General features: G+C 40.9%; 1 protein-coding gene across 1 annotated transcript in view; it reads left to right on the top strand.

Annotated features, from left to right (window-relative positions):
* The window catches only part of STS (steroid sulfatase (microsomal), isozyme S), a 116,108-nt gene that overhangs the window by 57,351 nt on the left and 41,447 nt on the right, over window positions 1-17,310 (top strand). Inside the window, exon 7 of the mRNA XM_015422965.1 lies at window positions 2,243-2,402. Within this exon, the coding sequence (XP_015278451.1) occupies window positions 2,243-2,402 (160 nt within the window). The remainder of the gene's footprint in view (window positions 1-2,242; window positions 2,403-17,310) is intronic.

Below are 17,310 nucleotides of genomic sequence, written 5' to 3'. Positions count from 1 at the left end.
GGGCTTACAAATAACAGAAGGTGGGGACATAAAGGTGGGAGGGGTATAAATATATGAGGGGGCCTGGTGGTGGGCTGATGGGGTCTTGTGGGCATGGTTTACCCAAGGCCTGTCAAAACCTGGGACCAGCCCCGGCATCAGTGGCAAATGAATGAAGTAGAACATGAAAATGTCCTACATGAAAATATTAATCAAGATCACCTGCAACAGTCATGGATGAAATCAAAGACCTATGACAACAACATGCAAAGAATGAGGAATGAAAGGTCTAATTAATACCATTTGCCCTTCTCTTATTTTCTTGTTTGAAGAGTACAAATTACCAGGATAGACAACTAGTTCCAAGTCTGTTTTCATTATTTGTAGTTGATTGTACTGCTATTCAAAGGTCCTTTCTCTTTGATTACTTGTAAGAATTGCTGGAGATAGAATGACAGTGATAAACACTTTCACAACTAAAAATCCTGTCAAAAGTGATTAGAACATGAATCATAGAATCATAGAGTTGGAAGGGACCTCCAGGGTCATCTAGTCCAACCCCCTGACACCCCACACCCCCAGTGACCATCCCCAGAAGATGGCAAAAAACCCGTCCAGGATCCCTGGCCAAACTGGCCTGGAGAAAAATTGCTTCCTGACCCTAAAATGGCAATCAGCATTTCCCTGGGCATGTAAGAAAGAGCCCTAAGAACTAAGTACTGATGCAACCTTTCCTGCCCTCCCTTCTCGTGATCTTCCTAAGTTCACAGAATCAGCATTGCTGTCAGATGGCCATCTAACCTCTGTTTGAAACCCCCCAAAGAAGGAAAGCCCACCATATTCTGAGGAAGCCTGTTCTATTGAGGAACCACTCTGTCAGGAAGTTCTTCTTAATGTTTAGCTGAAAACTCTTTTGATATAATTTCAATCCGTTGGTTCTGGTCCAACCTTCTGGGGCAACAGAAACAACTCTGCACCATCCTCCATATGACAGCCATTCAAGTACTTGAAGATGGTTATCATATCACCTCTCAGTCGTCTCCTCTCCAGGCTAAGCATACCAAGCTCCTTCAACCTTTCCTCATAGGATTTGGTCTCCAGACCCATAGATCCTTTTTGCACATACTACTGCTAAGACAGGTCTCCCCCCAAAATTCATTTTATTTGTTTTAGCCCAGTTTTCCAGCCTGTCAAGATCATCCTGTATCCTGACTCTCTTCTACCATATTTGCTACCGTCTCTCAATTTAGTATCATCTGAAAATTTAATAAGCATCCCCTCTATTCCTTCATCCAAATCATTTATAAAGATGTTGAACCAAACAAGTCCCAGGACAGATCCTTGAGGCACTCCACTTGTCACTCCTCTCCAAGAGGATGAGGAATCATTAACAAGCACTCTATGGGTGTGATCTGTCCACCAGTTACAACCCTGTATAAATAGTTGACATCATCCCACTCTGCAGGTAGTGAACAAACTTATTTTTATGCTTGTCAACAAACTCTGAATCTATAGACAGACTTTGTTATATCCTTTTAATATCTTTCTTTGTTCTTAAAGTCTGCACCATCCAAAGACATAAATTAGAAAAACCTACCCTGTTTCCCCGAAAATGAGACCTACCCAAAAAATAAGCCCTAGCAGGATTTCTATGCATTTGTGGTATAAGCCGTAGTGTGTCTTCTTGAGAAAAAAAATAAATATAAGACAGTGTCTTATTTTTGGGGAAACACGGTATTAAGGAAACTTTATTTACCCAACTATCTGTTCATAAGAATTTGTTACAGTAATACAAACAAAGAAATATAATTTGAACAATGTCTGGTGTATAATTTTTGTTGTTCAGTCACACAGTCGAGTCTGACTCTTCGTGACCCCATGGACCACATCACACCAGGCCCTCCTGTCTTCCACTATCCTCCAGAGTTTTCTTAATTTCATGTTTGTTGCCTCGATAACACTGTCTAACCATCTCATCCTTTGCTGTCCCCTTCTTCTTTTATCTTCAGTCTTTCCCAGCATCAGGGCCTTCTCCAGTGAGTGCTCCCTTCTCATTTGGTGGCCAAAATATTCTCTACTTTTTATTATGCTGTCTAAATTATCATTACCTCAGTTATTAAATACATCCATGGTCTCTATGGGGAGCTTAAATATGAAAGGCCTGTCATGATATCTTTGATAGTTTCTTTGTAAACAAAATGCATATCTAAAATGTTGTGGTCAAATGGCCAGTTCTGCTGAACTATTGACCTTTTTTTTTTAGGTGGAAAGTCTACAAATTGGGAAGGTGGGATTCGAGTACCTGGTCTTATCTACTGGCCAGGAGTTGTTGAACCCAATACACACATTGATGAGCCAACGAGTAATATGGATATATTCCCTACAGTAGTTAAACTTGCTGGAGCTTCTCTACCCAAGGACAGGTAAGGGATATTCTAAAACCATGATTTCCCCCACACACACACACACACACTTGGGTAGAGGGTAAATTACTTATTTTTTTTAATTAACATTTTATTGAATTTTAACCAATGTTACAAATATACTGTATTAATACTTATCAAAGTTATACAACTCACAAACTAGAATAAAGACAAAGCTTAATAAAATACAATAGATATGGTGAATATTAATGATCAAAACCTTACGAGAAGAATAAGACATAAAACACAGTAGCTAGCTTCTAAGATTTACTATATACATAAGTCATCAATTACTTTAGGAATTTCTTGTTGAGTGGACAAATATTCATGGATAGGAAACCAGACAGAGGAGAAATTAGAGTGCAAAGAAGGCTTATCAAAGTGTGCCAGATTATCTGTGAATTTGGCCATGATATACAGGTTACATATCTTTTGATGCCATTGTGAAGAGAGTAGGTGGCTTTATTGACTTCCAGTTCAATGCAGTTGTGTTTCTGGTGGCATAAAGCAACAATGAGACCCTTTCCATCATAGAATAAGAGCGCATCTTGGAAGCCCAGCTATTCAAAAATAGATGATATGGTGTGAAAGTAAGAGTATATTTGTGATGGATTTGATTTGTGCTATTACAGATTCCCAGAATGGAGTAACTTTGGGGCAATAGATCCATCAGAGCAAGTAGTTTACTTTGTTGACACATTTTTTCCAGCACAATGGACTATTCAACAAAGATGTGTGGGCTAGTTTTTGGGGTATGAGATACCAATGTGAAATTAAAGGATTTCAATTTTACATCAGTGATTTTGGAGTGAAATGGAGAAGTAGTCCAGATAGAGGTCCATGATTCTTCGAAGAGAACCTGACCGCATGCTTTTGTCCATAAAGATTGTTAGAGGTTTCTTTTCGTCTATATCAGAAAGTGCCCTATAAATATCAGAGATTAGACCTTTTTTGGAGTTATGAGCAGAGAAATTATCATTTTCAAATTCAGTTTGAGGTTGTTGCAAAATTTGGGGGAGATTTATGTGAAAACATAAGTGTGATATTTGTAAGTATTGCATCCAAGGAATTGAAGTTTCCAGTTTTGTTTCTAGAGTGGCCTTTAACTGCAGTAGACGGGGTAGCAGGTACATTAGTTATATACAAATAACTATTCTTGTCTTTTAAAGTGCTGTGACGAAACTTTTGATTTTTTAAAATACTCTGTCAGTATCTAGCAACTAGAGGCAACAGAGCATAGAAGATCTGCATGGTCCATGGGTTAACGTCATACTGTTAGATTCAGGTAGGTAACCATGTTGGTCTGAAGCAACAGAACAGCACCTTTAAGGCCAACAGAGTTTTATTCAAGGTATAAGTTTTCGTGTGCATGCTTACTTCTTCAGACACATTGAAATGGAAGGTAAAGGGTGAGCAGTGAATTAGCATGCAACGGAGAATTGGAGATTGATGTGTAAATGTACGCTTCTTAGTTCTGGAATGCTGAGAGTAAATAACTGACACCCTGTTGCTGAATTACAAGTTATTACAACACTTGGAACAAAAAACCCCAGGACTTAACAGGGATATTGGTTTCTTATCTCATATGCTAATCTCATTCAGTCCTTTACATCACCAAGAAGGGCCATACATCCTCTTCATTTAATTGTATTTCTTATATGGAATTGTAGATTGGAATAGTGATTGAAATGTAATGCAATGAATAGTAGAATTTAATGTAATTTGGAATGGTAGATTGGAATGTATTTCTCTGGTCTGGTGACAGAGGAGACATGACACTGCACAATCAATCACCCCACCTTAAAAAAAAGGATGCTGTTAGTTACCTCCATGTTTGAGAGGATATGGATGGAGTGTAACAACAGGGTCTCAGTTAATTACTATCAGTATTCCAGCATTAAGAAGGGTACATTTAAACATCAATCTCCAATTCTGATATATTTATTTGCTTCACTATGTTTTCTCCCTGGAATTAAATCCAAACAAATGATGACCATATAAACTAAGCTTGTTATTAATGTTTGGTCCTTGCATCTGTTAAACATCTTCGTTAGGTTGTATGCTGATTTGCTGCTTACCCTCTACCTATATGTATGGACTGGTAACTTCCATTTCAATGTATCTGAACAAGTGTGCGTGCACATGATAGCTTATACCTTGAATAAAACCTGATTGGTCTTAAAGGTGCCACTGGACTCAAATTTTGTTTCGTACTGTTAGTATGGAATGCAATAGACAGGATGTTGGGTTGGATAATAATTAAGTACTCTCAACCGATTTATGGCAAGTGTTCATGTGGAGTTTTAAGGCAAGAAACTATTTGAGATGGTTTTCCTTTGCTTTCCTCTGCATAGCAACCCTGGTCTTCCTTGGTGGTCTTCCATCCAAATACCAAAAATGGCTGGCCATGCTTAGCTTCTGAACTCTGACAAACTTGGGTTGGGTACTTGGGTTCAAATCTTTACTGAATGGTAAAAGAGTTTGTTAATTGTCATCTCTGTTTAAAAATGAAGTGGTATGAGACCTTGGTCTATATACCTTGGTCCTGAGATGCTCAGGCCAAAGGAGAGTATATAAGTATTTTAAATGAAATTTATAATTAAATTTATGGTTGGCTGTTTTGTATGTACAGGTAATCACTTGATATGGTAGTTATTAAATGATCAACCTCCACGTGTAAATTTACTCTAATCTGTTAAGCAAATGAATCATCACTGTGTGAACGAAAACATATTATAGTTATTCTCAAGATAAAGTCTGAGAAGGGCTTTACCGTAAAATGTGAGCCCTCTTGCTGGTACAGGAAAGAATAAAAATACAGTCAACCAGTGTTGGTCACACATTAATGTAATAACAAAGATAACTCTCAGCACTATTCTGTGCAGGACATTTTTAAAAAGTCTTAAATACTTGAGACCAACATATCTTAAGTGTGCTTGTCAATGAACCATCAGCTGAAATGGTCAGAAATCTTCACTTAAAAGGATCAGATAGTAGGATCACATGTGAAAGAACTGAGCCTGAAACCCTGAAGAGCTGCTGCCAGTCAGGAGCATCCGGTTTATGGCGACACGCAGGTAGACACATCTCCCGGACGTCCCAGGGATGTAAACTGCACACCAGCATGTGGGAGGGGGTCCGCAGGGTTGCGACCCCCCCAGAGCCTTGGTAAAAGGCTCCCAGCTTTTGAGGGGTGACCTCTTCGATGGCCGAAAGCCAGAGAATTGAGGCACCCCTCCGCCCTGAAGGTCCTGACGCTGAGTGACCGCATGGTACAAGTGCTGCTCATTGGGACAAGCGTTGGAGATCGGGCAAAATAAATGGTGACGAGTGAGGCCGAATGGCCAACAACGAACTGTGAGTCGGGTGAAGCAAGCATGAAGATATAAAAAGAAGCTGCCCCCTCTAAAAAGAGCGATGGGAAAGCGAGCGGGGGAGGGGCCCTCCCAAATGCACGGACGAATGCGGAAGGAAAGAGGGGGGAGTGGAAAAATAAGCATTTAAAACTGTTTTGAAAGACTTACCAGAGCGCAGAAAAGCATTCGGGCGAACATCAGAGACTTTAGCAACTTCTTTGAAAAGTAAACAAATCCAAAAAGATGGCAGGGAAAAAACTGGAGAAAGAGAAGCTGTTGATAGCGAAACTTGGGGGTAGTCCTCGAAAAGAGGAGGTCTCTGAGCTCCCAAAACTTTTAGCTGACTCCCTGCGCCCTCTGCTGGATGAGATCACTGGCATTAAACAACAACTGTCAATAATTGGACAGAGTCTAGCAGATCAGCAGATGCAGTTGATAATAATCTGCCTGGGGAGATAGTGGTCAGATTCTCGAAGAGACATGTGAGAGACACTATTTTAAAAGCAACCTCTGGATCACCCTTGAAGATGGGGACAACAACATTAGGATCTTAAAATATATTCCATTTGATATAAGACAGAAGAGAAAGAATTATAAAGAACTAATCCTTTTCTTACAAACAAATGGCATTAATTACAGGTTGTTAACCCCAGAAGGCATCACTTTCAAGCTCAACGATAAAAAAGAGAAGATTGACTCTGTTTTTAAAGCACGCAAATTTTTGCGGATACAACTCGGGGAACCAGAAGTGGGTAAAGAGGAGGAAGAAGAAAGCAAATCAGATGGCGAGTTGGGCTCGGTGTCTTCGGACGAGGACTCCCCCTCAGAAAAGGGGGTGGCCGCCCCCAAAAGTCCATATAAACTGAAGATTAGAAAAGATAAGAATAAATAAGGGCTAAAGGACTCTGATTTGTGCCTGAAAAAAATGTTGAAATAACTTGGGGATGCTCTGGGAATTTCTTTATACAGTTAAAGGGATGGTTAAACGATAATTAATTTAACCCAACCAACTAAGTTCATTGTATTTTTAGTAGCTTTCTTCTTTTTTAAAATAGTATGGAGTTAAGCTGATGTATAATCTCCTACTCTTGGGTTTTTAGTTAGTTGTGGGGCTGTTTTCTTTCTCCCTCTAGATGTAGTACCCTTCCCCATATTTTCTGTTGTAGTTTTGTAGTCTTTAAAAAAAAATCAATAAAAACCTCCCCCCAGGGGGATGCAAAAAAAAAAAAAAAAGAGCTGCTGCCAGTCTGAGAAGACAGTTCTGACCATGATATTAAAATGGTCTGACTATTTTTAAAAAAACTGTTCCTAAGGGTTATAGGCACAAAAATATAAAGCTTTGAGGGGAAGATTTGTTCTCATAAGGGCATCTTTGGATCCAAGACATTATTCTGTCAAGATGTAAGAGGAAGTTACCCCCCCAAAAATCTATAGAAATGAAAAAATACATCCCCTATACCTTTCTTATGGCCATATCAGGTACAAGAGAAGTATTCTTCTCCTTGGCTAAGCATTACTTTGTCATTTCCACAACATGCTAAACAGCTGAACTTCCAGGTCTTTCCCACGGGCCTTTCAAGTTTTCTTATTCATTGGTGGCAATATTTTAATTACTTTTCTCTTCTTGGCTAGAGAAGATGGGTTTTTCTTCCTGACATCACCTTCTTACCTACCTACATGTTCCTTTTGATCAGGCTGTAAATGGTTAGGCACAGTGCCAGTATCATTTTGCTCTTTATTATACACAGTCACCAGCTGTGGAAAAACCCCCACACACAACTAGTGTTTGTTTACATCATGCAAATTTAAAAGTGATTTTTCTAATCTAAATTAAAAGTGTCTTTCCCTCTCTTGTTCAAGCTAGCATGTTTTTAGAGTAGATGTACTGTATAAGAGTGTAAGCTGTATTTCAAATTTAAGGGTGCCAAATCCTGAAACACAATATTCTTAATGAGGGATACACGAGTTATGCTCAGAGACAGAGCCTAGCAAGGTGAATGAGTAGAGTCCATATATCAGGGGCAGACACAGCAGTAAAGACTCAGCATAGACAAAACTATATTTATCCAAGATATACAGCAAGGCATTTATATAGGATACCAAGCTAACAATATTCATTGTTTGACTTCTGCAAAGAAGTTCTGCCTCACCAATCTTTTGGAGTTCTTTGGGTAAGTGAACAAGCATGTAGATAATGACTTTTGACAAGGTACCTTATCAAAGACTCCTGAGAGGACAGGATTTTTGTATGGATTAAAAATTGGTTAAATGACAGGAAGCAAAGAGTAGGAATAATCACAATGAAGGGAAGTGAGACGTGGAGTCCCATAGGAAGCAGTATTCAGGCCAGTACTATTTAATTTGTTCACAAATTATCTTGAACTAGGGGTGAGTAGTATAGTGGCCAAGTTTGCAGATGACACAAAATTATTCAGGATGCTGAAAACCAAGGCTGACTGTGAAGAGCTTCAAGAGAAATTCTACAAACTGGATGGGCAACAATGTGGCAGATGAAATTCAATGTGTAAGGTAATGCATATTGGGACCAAAAAACCCAACTTCAAGTATAGGCTAAAGGGATCTGAACTTTGCAGGACTGAGAGGAAATAAGATCTTGGGGTCATAGTAGATAGCTCGATGAAAGTGCAGCAGCTGTGAAAAAGGCAAGCTCTATGTTGGGGATTATGAGGAAAGGGATTGAAAACAAAATAGCCAATATTATAATGCCCCTGCATAGATCTGTGGTGCAGCCTCATTTGAAATACTGTGTGCAGTTCTGGTCACTGTATCTCTAAGAGGACATCACAGAGCTGGAAAAAGTACACAAGAGAGCAACCAAGATGATTGGAGGGTTAGTACATGTTCCCTATGAGGAAAGGCTGAAGACTCTGGAACTTTTCAGTTTAGAAAAGAGATGACTAAGGGAGGACATTATCAAATTATGCATGAGTTGAAGAGAGTTAATGAAGATAACTTTTTGTCCCTCTCCCAAAATACTAGAACTTGAGGGCATCCAATGAAGCTGATGGGCAGACAATTCCGGACAGACAAAAGAAAATACTTCTTTACACAGCGAGTGTTTAAAATGTGAGATTTGCTACAAGAAGATGTAGTGATGGCCACAGGCATAGACAGTTTTAAAGGGGATTAGATTAATGGAGGAGAGGTCTATCAGTGGCTACTAGCCAAAGTGACTAAAGGAAACCTCCACTTTCAGAGGCAGTAAACCTCTGAAACCTGTTGATAGGACGCAACATCAGGAGACGACCTCAGCCTCTGTGCCCTATTGTTGGACTTCAGAGGAACTAGCTGTTGTAGATTTTCTGGGTTGTACGCCCATGGTCTTGGCATTGTAGGACCTGATGTTTTGCCAGTAGCTGTGACTGGCATCCTCAGCGGTATAACACAGAAAGACAGAGTACTCTTTGTGTCAAGGTGAGAAGAAAAATGGTAGGCAGGTAATTTATATCTACTCAGGAAGGTGGGGTAGGGCTGAGTCATTATCTTGTAAGAGTTCCCCAGACTGTGAAAACATGCTAATTGAGGAGCTTTCCTGAGGAGGTTCTTTTGTATATGGATTGGCTGTTTCCTGAGGAGGTTCTTTTGCATATGGATTGTTTCCTGTAGGTGTTTCCAAGCCACAGAAACATAGTCCATCAAAATCTTAAAAAGAATATGCCAACAAATATATAAAAACAAAATAATGGCTCACAGACTTGAAACCTTCAATCTACATTCCATTTCCAAAAAAGGAGATGTGATGGGCTGCACTTTTAGAATCTCAGAAGTGCTGTGTAAACAGGTAATGCACTGTGAAGGGTTAATTCCTTACAGTGCCAGAGAGCCTTGAGTAACAGACTGTTCCAAATAATTTGATTGGTTAGCATAATTTGAGACCTGAGAACTGAATACCCAAGGAAAATTCAGTCCGAGTCTAGTCCTGACGAAGAAGAGTTGGGTGCTGACGGAGTCTGAATTCAGCCCTGACCAAGAAGATTCTAATACTGACAGAGTCTGAGTCTAGCCCTGACAGAGAAGGGTTTAGTACTGATAGGGTTTGGGTTTAGCCACGACTGAGAGCAGTTTAACACAGAGGCGGAGGAGGGTTCCCATTCACTGCAGAAAAGGGGATAGATCTTCTAGTGAGAGAATTTCCCTACCCAGTTAAGACAGGGAGATAGCTCTGAAGAGTGGTGAGAAGTGTCAGATGTTCAAACTGTATTCAGAGAAGGAAGAGGCACTAGAAATTATGCTGAAAATGTGTTGGTTACTGGAGCATAGTCACTGGAGCATGGTCACTGAAGTTAGGTGAAGATTCCCATTCACGGCAGAAAAAGGGATAGATCTTCTAGTGAGAAATTTCCCTACCCAGTTAAAACAGGGAGATAGCTCTGAAGAGTGGAGAGAAGTGTCAGATGTTCAAACCGTATTCAGAGAAGGAGGATGCACTAGAGATTATACTGAAAATTTGTTGGTTACTGGAGCATAGGAAAAGATTCAGAAGAAAATCAGCTTGTACTTCATGAGAGCCAGTTTAGTATAGTGGTTAAGACCAGCAGACTCTAATCTGGAGAACCAGGTTTGACTCCACACTCCTCCACATAAAGCCAGCTGGATGACCACAGCTCTCTTAGAGCTCTCTCAGCCCTACCTACCTCACAGGGTGTCTGTTGTGGGGAGAGGAAGGGAAGGTGATTGTAAGCTGTTCTGAGACTTCTTCAGGTAGTGAAGGGTGGGGCATAAAAACCAACTCTTCTTCTTCTGCATAAATTACAGCAAAGCTTTTGACTATGCAGATCATGAAAACTATGCTTGATTTTAAAAGAAATGGGTGTTTCATATCATCTAATTGTTTCGATATTCTTGGTGCTTTGGGGGGGGGGCAACAGTGGGAAGGTTTCTAGTGTCCTGGCCAGACTGGTGGACCTCCGGCACCTGGTATTTTTGGCTACTGTGTGACAGAGGGTTGGACTAGATGGGCCATTGGCCTGATCCAACATTGGCTTCTCTTGTGTTCTTATATTCTTATGATATGCAACCTATAATCTGGATGAGAGTATGGAGAAACAGAATGAAAAGTCGCAAAGGTGTCAGACACAGATATATTTTATCTCACCATCTCTTCAATCTATATGCAAAACATATCATAAGGAAAGCTGGATTAGATTCAGATGAAGGTAAAGTGAAGATTGGTAGAAGGAACATTAATATGCAGATGACAACACATTACTGGCAGAAAATAGTAAAGACTTGAAACAACTGCTGAGGGAGGTTAGATAAGAAAGTGCCAAAGCAGGATTTAGACTGAACATCAAGAAGACAAAATTAATTACTACTGGAGAATTACTTTAAGTTTGCCAATGAAGAAATTGAAATTGTTCAAGATTTTCTATTCTTTGGCTAAATCATCAACCAAAAAGGAGACTGCGACCAAGAAATCAGAAGGAGACTGAGACTGGGAAAGAAGCCATAAAGGAGCCAGAAAAGATCATTAAGCGTAAGGATGTATTGCTGGCGACCAATTCATATTATAGTATTTCCCATTACTATGCATGGGTGTGAAAGCTGGACAATGAAGAAAGCTGACAGGAAGAAAGTTGATTAATTTGAAATGTGGAGGGGAGTTTTACAGATATCATGAACTTTGGCTATTGTACTTTGGTCACATTATGAGAAAACGAGTCAGAGGAAAAAAACAATAATGCTAGGAAACGTTGAAGACAGATACCTCTGGCTGAGCGTATTTGTCCTTGTGGTATTGGAGAGGCTGATACTATCAATCATATTTTGCTTGCGTGTGGGTTCTATCAAAATATACAAGCTACATTTACCCAACCCATATGGGAAAGTCTTTCAGGCCTTTCAGATTCTGAGATTAGTATTTTGCTTATGATAGATGCCAGTTCACAAGTGACATTAGTACACATGTTAACAGAATCCCATCTATCGACTTGGTTGATTAATATAGAGAAAAAAATGTCTATAATTGGCTTTAGTTTTGATGATTTGGTACTTTTGTCTGAACAGAAGGCTTTTGCCTTACTCAAAGACTCCTCGATATAGAGGTGCAAGATCTGAGAAGACTTGTGCACAGACATTGCTCTCCCTTGAGTATGGGACTCTCTTTCAGCCACATTTCCTCAGGATATCTGGCAAGACTGATTCAGCCCCATCTTCGTAGGGCTTTCATGCTAGCTTGGTTCGACATCCTTCCCTCAGCTGTTTTATCGGGAAGGTTCAAGAAAATTCCCTATAAAGAGATTGTGCCCATGTGGGATGGGGGAAATTGAATCTATTGGACATGTTCTTTTGTACTGTAAATTCCACTATGACATCCATGTTGCTTATATTGAACCTGTGTTGGACCGCCTTTTGGGCCAATCTGATGAGTATAAAATTATTTCTTTATTGTCTTCGCATAATATAGAAATTCTTGAACCTGTAGCAAATTTCTTTTATGAGGTATCTAGGAAGAGAGGCTCATATTAAGGCAATTCGGAATGTGATACCCCCCTGGCCTATCTTGAGGCTCTATGCTGCACGTTGTATTTGATATTTTATGCCAATAAGGGTATTGTATTTGTATTTGACTCTTAGGCTAATGCAGTGTATTATCTTGAAAATGGTTTTGAATTATTTTGAGATGGATGTATGTATGCTTGGTTGGACTGTTTGTGCTGGTTACAAACCATAATAAAGATTTCTGTTCTGTTCTGTTACCATTCTCTTGTCTCTCACAATTCACTCTGTCCTGCACAAACACAGTCATTCCCATTCATTTTTGTTTCTTCCCCTAGCAACACAATCATGTACAGACCCACATACCTTGAATGAGCTGCTTCCTTTTCAACTTTTAAAAAATATATATTGTCAGAATACCTAGCACCTTTTTCTCCAGAGTGGCTGTCATGACCCCCTGTGGGTTGCCACCTTTGTCTGCCACCACTCGAGTTAGGGTCCCTTGGGAGGGCCCAGAGTACCCTCCCAAGCCCAACCAAAATGCCCCTTTTTAGCCGAGAAAATATAGGCGTGATGACCAGGCAGAGAACATTAAACAAATGGTTTATTGACACAGTAATGAGGCACTGAAAACAAGACAAGGTGCTTAAAATATATAACAGTGTTTAAAGGCAAAATAATCAAAGCTAACGCGACTACCTATTTCACTTAACTAATTACTATTTCAAGGCCCACAGCCCTCTTATACCAGGCCTCCTGTCCCAAGTGAGGGATCTTTTCCTCAGACCAGACTGTCCCCTCAGTTTAGCTCTGTGAGAGGGAAGACCGCAGAAGAGAAAAGAACACAGTTTTTCAACCCTCAAAGCTTAAGTTCCATTCCCTCACACAATCCCTGAACACTGATTGGCTACAACCGTCACTCAGGATTGTGGGGATTGAAGGCTATGTCTGCTTTCCACTGCCATGCAGGTCTCTCCTGGGTCCAGGTCGCACAAGGCCTTGCTTCCAGTCCTGCACAGATCATGACAGTGGCTTTGACTGAACTTGGGGAGATCTTCTTTTTTTACTAATAACCTTCACTAAGACATCTATTTAACAATTAAGACACCTGTGTGGCTGAACAGAGGAACTAGAACCAAGGATGGTATCCCATTTTGGTGATTATGTGGATTTCTTTGTTTTAAAAGACTGAAAAAAATGACTGGCTTAGTACCGAAACAAAATTCCTTACTTCTTAAGTCTTTGTGGTTCATAACTGGAATTTAATTTTCTGCTGGTTTCCAGCTGCATTAATGCTAACTAATCTACATTTGCTGGAATGTTAAAGCAAATGTTTTGATCATTGTCTGTCATTTAAGCAAATTATTACCCCAGCTACTAATGAGAAGTACCCTGAGGTGTGTAAAATCATAAAATCAGTTCTTATTATTAATCTATTCATAATGCAGTTTCTCTGAGGCATGTGCTGAACTGCTGTTCAAATCAAATGCTCAATGTACTTGCAGTCCCTTTTCTTTCTGCCCTCTAACTGGAATACTTTCTACATCAAAACTCCAAAATGCTTAAAGTGTCCATTAAAGTGCCAGATCAGATGAGTCACTCATCTTTTTCTTGGATACCTAACCATTTTAAGTGCAAACAGTGCAAAATCTCTTCTAATTTGCATGGCCAAAAGAGAATGACAGAGCATCTGCTGACAGACCATTTTAAGTGCAAACATGCAATCCAGAAACATTCTTATACAGCTGATGATTTATCAAGTTTTCATAAGAATAAAACAAGAGAGGCATAAGTTGTGAAATATTAGATTCATCTTTGCCTTGGAACACCCAGTCCAAACAGTAACTTTGTTATGCCTTCAGTGGTCCAGTCATTTTGATTGGTGCCAATTCATTTATACCCCACCAGAACAAGTCCCTGGTTGTGCCCTACTAAGTCTTACCCATAAGCTCTGTGGGGGCATGGTGAGGGACTGATAGCATTTTCTAAGCAATATTTCCCCTGGCTTTCCCCTTTCCTGTGGCACCCAGGTAAGAGCTAACAACTTTGATTTCTACCAGTTTTCCCTGTCAGTCTCTCTAATAATCAATGTCCCTCCCAGAGGGACTGTCCCCTAGTGCACTAAAGGTGGCCCTCCTACACCTTAAAAAGGCATCTTTGGATCCGGCTGAATTGGTGAACTACTGGCCGATATCCAATTTGCCCTATCTGGGCAAACTAATTGAGAGGGCAGTGGCGGTTCAGCTGCAGGGCTTTTTCGATGACACCTCCACTTTAGACCCCTTCCATTCTGGTTTCCAACCAGACCATCGGACAGAGACAGTACTGGTTGCCCTCACAGATGACCTCCGGAGGCATCTGGATCAGGGCGGTTTGGCAGTGTTGTTGTTGTTAGACCTGTCGGCAGTGTTCGACACAGTCGACCACCAATTACTGATCCACTGCCTCACCGACACCAGGATTCATGGGTTTGCCTTGCAGTGGCTCTCCTCATTCCTTCAGGGTTGGGGACAAAGGGTGGCCATCAGGGAACAACTGACTGGAAGGTACACGCTGATTTGCGGAGTGCCCCAAGGAGCGGTGCTCTCCCCGATGTTATTTAACAACTAAATGCGCCCCCTTGCCCAGATTGCCCGGAGTCATGGGCTGGGTTGTCACCAATATGCGAATGACACCCAGCTCTATCTGCTGTTGGGCGGCCAGTCAGACTTTAGTCTGGAAGATCTGGACCTGGCGTTGAAAGCTGTGGCTGGTTGGCTTAGACTGAGTCAACTGAAATTGAATCCAACGAAGACTGTGCTTGAGTCAGAGTGCTCCAAGGTTAGGGATCCCAATCCCAACCTTCGATGGGGCACCATTGTTGCCAGCGCCAGAGGTTAGGAACTTGGGAGTGCTCCTGGATGCTTTCTTAACGATGGAGGCCCAGGTAGCAGCCACTGCAAAGTCAGTCTTTTACCATCTGTGGCTGATTAGGCAGTTGGTTCCCTTCCTTGAATGCAATGACCTGGCAACAGTGATCCATGCAATGGTCACCTCGAGACTGGATTACTGTAATGCTTTCTACATAGAGCTGCCCTTGTCCCAAATCTGGAAGCTGCAGCTGGTGCAGAATGTAGCAGCCAGGCTGCTACTGTGCCTCCCTATGCAGGAACACATCCAGCCTGCGCTGAAAGCACTGCACTAGCTGCCTATAGCATATCAAATTTGGTTCAAGGTGCTGGTCCTTACCTTTAAAGCTCTATATGGTCAGGGACCTACATACCTAAGGGACCGCCTTTCCCCACATGTTCCCCAGAGAGCACTAAGATCAAGGTCCCAAAATCGCCTGACCCTACCAGCCCTAAAAAAAAGCCAGGCTAGCTGTGATGAGGGCCAGGGCCTTCTCAGTGGCGGCCCCGCCCTGGTGGAATGAGCTCCCGGATGAGCTCTTGGATGCTGTGAATACCACAATCATCTATGAATATACTAGCACTTTAAGATATGTTTTATTATATTGTTGTGTTTTTATTTAATTCTGTGTTTTTAGTTGTTTTAACATATTGTATGTAAGCCGCCCTGAGCCTGCCTCGGCAGGGATGGTGGAATACAAATCAAATAAATAAATACATAAACAACCCCTTTCTGCCATGTCAAATTCTGTTTCAGAAGCTTCCCCCCCCCCCCAGAAGTGGTTTTCTGAGTGGCATATGGGACTACAATGGAAAAGGCAAATCCTATTCCAGGGGTAAAATTCAACATGGTTCTTAGGATCTATATGAATTCCATTATTTAGTATTTCCATTATTTTATTATATTATTATATTATTTCCATTAATTTTTGTTTAATTTATATTATTTCCATTTAATTTATATTATTTCTATTTTTTATATTATTTCCATTAGTTTTTGTCCATATCAGGGTAGCAGGTGTCTTGTCTCATCTCAGAATACATAGCTAGACTTTTTAAAGTTTTGATGCATTTACATAATATAAGAAGGAAACAAAAGGACATTATTTAAAAAGGAAAACCGATATCTGATAGGTTATGAATGTACTACTATTTAATTTCAGTATATGTAAAAATATGTTTTCTAGAGAAGTTGCAAGAGAGGAGAGGGGCGCAGTTTCCCTCCTGAGGAGCTGTGAGTTCCACATCTACACTAGGACCTCATACATCTGCTTTGGGCAAGCATGCGTATCTCACAACAACTGCATCACACTGGACATTTTTAGTCTGATAGCCAAGTAGAAATGAAAGCAATGAATGACCAATGTACTTGTAACAGTGCCATCCTCTTTGCTTAGGATGAAACTGTAAACTAATAAAATACAAAAAAGGGGAAGCAGCTGATTCTTTCCTGATCGTGAATCCCATATAATTTGCTAAGAAAAGTAATTATTGAAATGGATGTGTGCCATAAGTGAGTGACTTGCGATGGATTACATTTGTACTTGAAGGCCCATTTCTACAACAGAGAAGTTCTGAGAGCAAGATAACATAGAGTATTTTGAAATTGTTTGACTTGAAATGTACAATAAGATTCAATATATGTTCCAGATTGAATTGCATATAAATAATAGTAAATGATGTTATTTTCACCATGCCAGAACTGTAACAATTTCACTGTTAAGTAAATAGGAGTTCTTTGATTCTTTAATTAAAGCAAGCATATTTCCTCTAATTATAATTTCTGTTCTTAACTCCTTCCCTTATGAAATGGGAAGTTGCATTTTGCACAGGAATTATGAATTTAAAAGGAATAGGAGGATACAAGAAGCTGGGACCCGCGATACTCGTGGGGGGGGGAGAAGGAGCTCCATGTGGAGGAGGAAGCCACAGGTGAGCCTTCTCCACTGTCCCCCTAGCACTGATGGCGAGGCCCGGGCCCTTCTCCCCCTCCTCCCCACTCCGATGGTGAGGCCTGGGCTCGCCATTTCTCCCCCCCAAACCCCCTGGCACGGACGGTGAGGCCCGTGTGGCTCCCAGCTGCTGGGCCTGCCAATCCTCCCTCTTCCCCCAGGCACTGGCGGTGGGGCTGAATGGCTCCTAGCTGCCAGGCCTGCCAAGCCTTCTCTCACTCCCCCATCACCGGTGGCGAGGCCTGAGTGGCAT

Source organism: Gekko japonicus, unplaced genomic scaffold, assembly GCF_001447785.1.
Source record: "Gekko japonicus isolate JY-2015 unplaced genomic scaffold, Gekko_japonicus_V1.1 scaffold132, whole genome shotgun sequence".
NCBI lineage: Eukaryota > Metazoa > Chordata > Lepidosauria > Squamata > Gekkonidae > Gekko > Gekko japonicus.
The sequence above is the reverse complement of the archived record's forward strand: the minus strand, read 5'-3'. Positions and strand labels throughout refer to the sequence as shown.